Source organism: Talpa occidentalis, unplaced genomic scaffold (assembly GCF_014898055.3).
Source record: "Talpa occidentalis isolate TD23 unplaced genomic scaffold, MPIMG_talOcc4v2.1 talOcc4.16, whole genome shotgun sequence".
NCBI classification, from domain to species: domain Eukaryota; kingdom Metazoa; phylum Chordata; class Mammalia; order Eulipotyphla; family Talpidae; genus Talpa; species Talpa occidentalis.
Window position 1 is genome coordinate 63296924 of NW_023601653.1, and position 9176 is coordinate 63306099.

Sequence of the window (9176 nt, forward strand, 5' to 3'; positions counted from 1 at the left end):
TATTATATTTCCAGGGGAGGGAATTTATTATGATTTTTGTGGAATTGCTATTTATATAAGACTAATATAAGTGAAGATGACATTTTTGCTTAAATATAAATAAAAATAGGTCTGAACTAAATATATTTATTGCATATCTGTATACAGTTTCTTTTAATATTTTTATCTATATACATATATATGTATCTATTTCTGAGAGTCCCAGATAAAGTACTTTAACTTACTTATTTCAGATGATCATGCTTTCATTCCCTCAGCTGTCTATATTACTTCAGGATGAATGTTTCCATTTTTTAATGTTTTTAACTATACCATATGAAACATTGCAGAAAATTCCTGCTGTGCACTTTGCTAGAAACTCTCAGAAATGAGTGAAGAGAGAGTGACATATGTGGAGCTCAAATTGCCCAGGTCAAAGAAACACGACAGAGGATATACAGCTCAAAAAAGGAGAGGTAGTTGCTTTTCTGCTTTCTTGATTTCTTCAGGGTAATATCAAGTAAGAAAACATGAAATCACAATTGTATCTAGATATTATATATCTGATTGTTTATATTAAGGATTAAATTTAAATATAGTATTTGAAGAGGTATAGTATTTCAAATATAGTATAGTATAGTACTTCAGGTATAGTACTTCAAATATAGTATTTGAAGAGTAATATCACAGGAAATAGTGATATTAACTTGAAACACCAGAAGAAATTTCCATTTTATATTAATTCTGAGGACTCTGCTCTGCACAGCACTTACTTTTTTTTTTTTTTTGCTTTTACTTTTGCACAGAATTTTCATGGCGTATCATTGCAATAAGTCTGGGAATTTTATGTTTTTTACTCCTGCTCGCAACCTCAAGCTTAGGAATTATGTGTGAGTATCAGGAACATACATTTCTTCTGGGAACAATGGGCCAGGATGAAGAAATGAGATAATTAAACTACTGATCCTTTGCTGAACCTTTGTTAATGACAAAGTCCTATAGAAATGTTAGTAACCATGATGGTATGTGTGATAATATTGACAAGAGTAATGATTTTATTAATTTGCTATTAGTTTTTTTTTTGGCCACACAAAATGGTGTGACAACTTTAAAATTGATAAAAATTTTACTAATATGTACAATGTGGTTTACATATACATTAGAACTTTTTTTTTTTTATTTAGGGATATATTTCCAAACCTAAGAAATAGGTTTGACTAAGTATGCAACCTCATGAAAACCTTTTATATCATGTTAAGAGATATTAGATTTGCCCTAAAAATGTTTGCAGATTTATATGAGTTGTTTATATGGAACTGTTTGCAGATTTATATGAGCGAACAACTTGACAAGTCACATGGAGTAAAGCACATTATAAATAATTTTATACTGGCACCCAATATCTAATAATAATAATAAAAATAACCGCAACACCTTTTATGAAGGACATGAAAAAGAAAGAACAAGGATTTTTGTGAAAAGGTGTCTTTAGATAATCATGTGCAAGAGGAGAGAAGAAGGAAATGATGATTCAGAGAGAAATGGAATAGTAGGACATCATGCTTTCTAAAGATGCGATAGAAGATGACATCTAGTCTATGAGTTAGAGTTCCAGACTTGTTTAGTAGGAAGAAAATTTTATTTCTGAGAGAGATGAATAAATACCTGTATATTTTTAGGAGGAGAAGCAAATAGGTCAGGATCACTTATGCTTGATGTTGACTAATTCTGTATGAAGTAGCAGATGACACCTTCTTCTGAGAAGAGTTCAAGGAGATGCAGTAGATAATTTTAGATAAGGTTAAATATTTGAAATAGTTGTTCAGTTTTGAAAAGTATACCGTGGAGATTGAGGAGTATTAAAACCATAAATCTTGATCAGCATTAATCTGCATCTATGTAGTTTTTTGAATTTTTGTCATCTTTCAGAAGCTAGTGAGGAGATGAGGGAGAGGTGAGTGATAGAGTGTGTGGGAGTTAGCTACTTTTAGATGTGCATAAAGACAGCTGCAAGATTGTTGGACATCCTCCCAAAATTAGTTCTCTGCTATGTGGCCCTGGGTAGACAAGAAAGGAAAGGAGTTGGGAACAGAGTAATTACAAGATGTGATAGTATTTAGGACTGGGTTTTGATGTGTCTTTTTAAATCAGGTCCAGAATATGAACATTGGAATGGATTGTTGAATTGGAGCATTAGTATACTTATTGTAATTAAGGAGATTAAGAAACTGCACAATTGATCTTGTTAAATATTTACAAGTAGGCATTGAATAGGTGAGTTAGCAGAATTCGAAGTAATCATTGACTTAAAAAAAAAAAATGTCTATACCCCAGGATAGTCACACACATCATGTTTTTTTTAAAGTTTTAGTGATTTTTTTACAAGTGCTATTTTTGTGAGATTTTAAACTTCTTTCCCCATTTATATTCACTGAACCCATTATAAACTTATACTAAACATAGAGTCAAATTTCCTTGTCTAGCTCTGAATGTAAATACTAAAAGATACTTAGCACTGTTTCACAAACTTTGAAAACTGATGAATAGATGACTTAGAAACCAGTTAATATTTTTCCCCAGTTTTATTTTCTGTTATGTATATATAACTTACTGTTTTATATAGTTTAAAAAATGTATAACAAGTTATTGTTTAATTTAAAAATTGATTTTTTGGGCCTCCCCGGTGGTACAGCGGTTGAGTGCTGGACTGAGAACCTGCCCGCAGCCTCTGCAGCACCGGTTCAATCCCTGGCCAGTGGGCGAGGGTCCCACATGGTGTGCAGACCTCTCCTGCCATGCCCACTGCTCCCCTCAGCAGTGTATTTCATCAGTCTGCCTGTTCTGCTCTCTGCTCTGGCTCTGGTGAATTCTCTCACCCTTCCACGCTTCTGACTGTACCCAGTGCTTGTATAAATAAATCTTAAAAAAAAAAAAAGATTTATTAAAATTGACTATTGTTCTTAATAATATTTTAAGCTTATATTTAATCCAAATGTAGTTAACCAACATTATTTACTTATCTACTTTGCTAGATAAGAAACACACAAACAAAGAAAATTCTTCCTCATCTGAGGGTTTATCACCTACTACAGGTATGTATTGAATACTTAAGCTGACAGTGTGCTGACTTTTCTTTTTGGAATCACTACTTTCTGTTCCATTTCAATATGTCACTTAAAAACATTATGTTAAAATTTGTTAGGACTTCTAATTTTTTCTTATTTTTCTCTTAATTTTATTTTCTTTATGACAGCTAATTCAAACTTGACTTTCTTAAAGTAAGAAGCCTCTATTATTATTTTGATTTAGTTATTTGAGTAATTTTTGTTAGTAGACATATGATCTCAAGTACAGATTCCTTGGAGTAAGCACCATTCCCATATATTCACTTGATCCATTTTTTCCCTTGAGGGAGAAATGCTCCATATCACTGCAGTTTATTTGTACTCGAGAAGTCAAGATTTTCCAGTGCTCTCTTAACAATGACCATCGGTCTGTCAGAAACAGTCTTAGAATCCGCAGTATTCTAAACTCCAGAATTTGGAGAAGACCTATGCTTAACTTGTAGATTTTGGAATACAAGGAAATCATTTATTCTCTGGTCATTCAGACTATAGTAAGCAATGAAATATATATAAAGACAATCTCTAACTGGTCATGGGGTTTAAAGGTGATGGTTTTTGTTTTCAAAACACAGGATGTGATACATGTTCTGGAAAATGGTCCTGCTGTGGAAAAATGTGTTATTATTTTTCCAAAGAAGTGAAAACATGGGATGAGAGTAAGAAGTCATGTGAAGGCCGTGGTGCTAGTCTCATTAAGATAGATGATGAAGGGGAGCAGGTATGTTTATTTTATTCAGTCTGATTAAATGCTTTATGAGAACTTTTGTTTTGAATTAGATAATTAGTTAGACTTTTTTTCCAATATTATTTGAGTGATTGGTTTGCCTCTAGAACATTCTAGTGCAGATTTACCTGCAAAAAAGGGACCCATGTAGAATGAGAGCTGGAAGAGCTTGTGAACTTGTACTAAGTTCTGTTCTTCCACCATCCATATTTGGCAGGGATCACACTTCTAAGGGAAGATGAGCCATCACTTTCATCACTAAGAAAAAAAAGGATGAAAAATTAGGAAAGTGAATGTAATTGGAATGATTTCTTCAGAAGTGAATTTTGCTTTTCTCATTATCCAAAATGACAGAGGAAGCTTCTCTTTTCTAGAAGATGATTCCTGATCTATTTGCAGTTAGTTGTAAGGTTTGGGAATATAAAGTGGACACCTAACATACTCTGTAGATTTTCTTCTGTTTTTTTGTCAAAGATAATTTTTTTTTAAGATTTATTTATTTATTTATACAAACACTGGGTACAATCAGAAGCACGGGAGGGTGAGAGAATTCATCAGAGCCGGAGTGGGGAACAGAACAGGCAGACTGACAAAATACACTGCTGAGGGGAGCAGCAGGCATGGCAGGAGAGGTCTGTCGAACCATGTGGGACCCTCAGCAGCGGCGGGGGATTGCATCAGTGCTGCAGAGGCTGCAGGCAGCTTTGCAGCCCAGCGCTCAACCACTGCACCACCAGGGGAGGCCCAGGAATCTTATTTCTGTTTGTGTCTTAAGAGTAGCTAAAAATCCTATGCTCTCTTGTTTATAAAATTCTTACTTTAGATTTTAGAAAAAAAAATCTTACTTTATCAAAATATTATAGATGATTTTTTACTATAAAAAATGAATGAACAAAGTAAGAGAATATGGAGTCAAAGAAATATAAAAATTCATATGCAATTCTATCATTTGTACTTCATTTAGCAATTAATTCCTAAATAATTGATATTATTCTCCATCAAGTTATTATTCTTATTTATAATTAATATTTTTCCTTCTAAGTTCCAATTCTCTTGTCTAGTTTTATTGTTGCTATTGAAGTTTCTAGACTTCAGAGTTCAATGAAACTCCTTATTAACTGTCAACTCTATATTTCTATTCTAGCTTCTTTGAAATTTCTTGAAACTTCTACTCTTCATTAAGGCAAAGCTAGGCTGCACACTCTCAACTTCATTTGATGATAACTTTGCTGTTAGAATCTAAAACTGGAATACTGAGATGCTATATAAACCCCTCACTGACTGTTAAGACAGAACATTGCACTAATAGCTTAGGGTTTTCATTCTTTTTCTACTTTACAAAGTCAGAGAGTGCAGTTAAAGCAGTGACTTCAAATCAGTTACATTTGAAAACATAGATTGGCTCATACATTCATGCTTACTCTTAACATCTACCAAAGAAATGTGAATAAATGTATTAATGGATATTTAATTGTAGCTATTTTCAGAGACATGAAATGATCAGGTGTATTTTTAACATGCCTTTCCCCCCTGGATATTAGAAGATAAAGTATTACAATTTTTCTTTTAGGCAATTTAATTTTAGTGGTAAAATATTAGACTGTTTGAGTAGTGTGTATATGTATGAAGGAGAGAGGAGAAAAGGTGAGAAATATATTGCTTTTAGGAAAGAAGATTTGTTTTACATTAAATCTATAGGAATACATCTATAATGAATTCAGAATATCGATTCAAATAATGATTGTAGATGATGAACAGATTTTCTGTTAAAGCTGTTTGACAGATTCCATGCATTATGTTAGTCCCCAAAATGTTCACTACAGTATAATTTCAAACTTATATATGTTAGGAAAATTCTCAAAGAGGTAAATTTACCTAAGTTTACATAGCCAACACATCACTTAACCTGTTTTTAAAACTTGCAACTGTAGCTTTCTTCCTGCATATAAGTCATCATATCCCTTTCTTAGCTCTCATCCAGTCATGAAGACTTGAGTGATTGATTCATGAGGTCTTTCCATTTCTATTTCTTGTGGTCATGATAGAAAAATTAGTGGCAGATCTATTTACCTTAAGAGTTTTGAAGATAAATGTGTCAGTATATTAGAGAGTTTTTGTAGTAAAGAGTTGTCATCAATATTGACAATAATGATAGATTCCGATTTTCTCACAGAAATTCATTCAAGCCAAAATAAAATATAATCATTGGATTGGATTATATGCAAAAGGAGCTACCTGGTGGTGGCTGGACAGCTTAAAACCTTCTCAGAAATTGTAAGTTTTCATTTTATATCTTCCCCTTTGTTTTTCAATAACTGATTTATAAGTTATAGGTCAAGAACAGATGAGATACTTAGGGACTTAGGGCACATTTTTAATTCCATTTAATTACATTTCCTAGATAGGTAACAAGATGCTAGTCTCAGAGCCCCACACACTCAGACCTGAAGAACCTTCTTTCTTCCTGTGTTGTTTAATGGAGGGTGCTTTCAAACACAGTGAAACAACATTTTGCTTCTATTACCTTCTCTTGCATGTGCAAAGATACTAGCTGTGTTGACAGTTGTGGTCAGAGAAAAGGTAAAAATAAATGTGAAAGAAAAAAATCAGCCCTTCCTCTAAATGAAATTAGTAGCTGTTTGTTTGAAATCATTTAAGAACTAGGAGAAGATCTATTTCTAAAGAAATCATTTAGTGATCTTGAATCACTATTGTGATGATTAATATTTTTCATGCCATTGTTTAATACAACTGCACATAATAAATGGTAGTTTTCTTTCACTGTAAGAGTTAACAGATATTTGTTAGTTGATGGTCCAGGAAGCTGGTGAAAAAGAAGAAAACAATTCTAATTATAGTTAAACCTAAGTAGCATGGGGTGAAAATGCATACCATGGGCTAGTTCACATTATTTCTCCTGAATGCTTACATGCCAACACCACTCTGAAGCTACAGGGATGAATAAGCATGAAATGCATCCTGCTATTCTGGATGTTATATTCTAATGCAGGGGTGGTAATCACTCTGGGGGATGAATGATGATAAACCAAAAATGCCATGTAAACTACCTAGCATATTAGAAATCAATCAGTGCTGTTTGTGTGATGTGTAGCTCTTCTTGCTAAATCACAAGTACTCTTATTGTGTGTGGATGGAAGATGAAGAGATTTAGCTTTTTTAAATGAAGTATCAGGGACACTGAGGCAGTGACTTTGCACAAAGACTTGATGAACATGCTGTGTGGCTATTAAATGAATAACATCCTAGCAGGAAAATCAGACATAAAGACACAGAAGGGGGACCATATCTAATAGCTTGAGGAAGGTATGACTGAGATGCTGGAGCAAAGTGAGCAAGGAGGGAAGTGGGTCAGAGAGGTAATAGCGTGAGAGCTTGTAGGCCATCACAGGTCACTGTAAGAACTTAGTGTTTTTTCATATATAATTAGAAACTTTTAATGAGTTTTGAACATAGGTTTTAAGTCCAAAAATTGTAGGAATGTTGTTGCCATGAACTTTGATGTGGAATTTCTGGATTTTGGTTTTAGATCAGTTTGGTTTATCTTTTCAACATTTAGATTTCTATGGGTCTGTCCCCTGGGTATTTTGGTACATGATTATTAAGTTTCAATGAGAGTCTGTGTGGGATGCAAATGGTTTCATCTCAGTGTGTAGACTGTGTTATTACTACACGGCTGGAAGTGATCATCAGGAAATGTAAGTTCTGAACTCTTGGGCACCCAGATATTTAAGACAATGTGAAGATAATGGGAGTATTAGGATACTATGGAAACATGAATGAAAAAAGTTGGTAAGAAGATAGGTGGTGAACCATGGAAGAGAAAGTAGGATAATGAGAAACCTGAAAAAGGAGTACTTCTGAAATAAATAGCAGAGTTGAAAAGGTTGTTGACTTCTTACTGTTTTATTTTTTGAAATCATTACTTGCTACCTATTAGTTTCATTAACATATGAAGGAACATTAATTTTCCCTGTGTATCTTACCTAGTCCTAAAATTTAAAATCCATGTCCCCTAACCTCATTGATAAATATCACAGAATTTTAATCCCGTGGTTTCCAAGTCAGTAGGTTTCATGGGAAAAATATTACTCTCTCTTTCTAAATATGTGCAAGTATCTTCTCTGCTCAAAGTAAGGCTAAAATTGGAGATTTTTCTTGTGCATATTAATCTGATTCACAGGAAACTGGAAATATTTTTATATTGTTACCTTGTATTAGATAATGAATTTATTTTATTTAACCATCTGATAATTTTCACATTAATTTTTGAAGGGTGCACACTAATCCAGGTAAACCTCCTATACTATACCATCTTGGCTACTTCTTCCTCACCTCTAATTGCCATTGGCTATGTTCCTATTTTTTTAACAGTGATTACATTTCATGAACTTAGAGCTTTATATCTGTCACAGATTTTATAGCCATTGAAATAATTGCAAACTAATATTTTGTATTGATCAAATTTTTGCTTCAGAAATGACTTTTTATAATAAATCTGCTCTCTGATGCAGGAAGTTTCAACTGCCCATACGTGATGGAAAATGTGGACTACTCAAGTTAACAAATATTGTTCCTGCTGTTTGTACTTTTGAATTTCGTTACATTTGTGAAAAGAATTTTGACATTCTTGATAATTAAAACAATTACTATACTCATAGTATTTTCATTCTTTATTTCGAAACTTAAAACAAAACATCTGATATTCACTCAAGCTATTCAACTATGAGTGAAGTTTGAAGGATAATGATCTCTTTTTTTTTTTTTAAGATTTATTTATTCATTTATACAAGCACTGGGTACAGTCAGAAGCTCGGGAGGGTGAGAGAATTCATCAGAGCCAGAGCGGGGAGTAGAACAGGCAGACTGACGGAATACACTGCTGAGGGGAGCAGTGGGCGGCAGGAGAGGTCTGCGCGTCATGTGGGACCCTTGCCTGGTGGCCGGGGATGGAACCCGTGCTGCAGAGGCTGCGGGCAGCTTCGCAACCCAGCACTCAACCGCTGCGCCACCAGGGGAGGCCTGGATAATGTTCTCTTAATCAAGGAGGAACAAGATATTTTATATATAATGAAATCACTATTCCCCAAACTACATTCACTTTTCTGAAATTTCAAGAACTAATTAATCATAGAACATGAGATAATTTCATTTTGATAAAAATTATTTTCCCTTAAACATTTTATTAATATTTTTGGTCAGGTAATTAATACATTTACATTACATTAATACATTTACAAAATTTAAACGAATTCTCTTTATCCCTCTTGTCCTCGACCTAGTTTCCACCTGGGGGCAGATATATACCTAGTGTTCTATATACTAATCCA

At 33.7% G+C, this 9176-nt stretch overlaps 1 protein-coding gene across 1 annotated transcript; it reads left to right on the forward strand.

The window, feature by feature from the left end:
- Positions 1 to 349: 349 nt before the first annotated feature.
- On the forward strand, positions 350 to 8487 carry LOC129146019 (T-cell surface glycoprotein YE1/48-like). The gene is made up of 6 exons (XM_054696765.1): positions 350 to 455; positions 786 to 869; positions 3012 to 3071; positions 3677 to 3822; positions 6002 to 6102; positions 8361 to 8487. The coding sequence occupies exons 1-6, from the start codon at positions 368 to 370 to the stop codon at positions 8485 to 8487; spliced, it is 606 nt and encodes a 201-aa protein (XP_054552740.1). The 5' UTR covers positions 350 to 367.
- Positions 8488 to 9176: the final 689 nt, after the last annotated feature.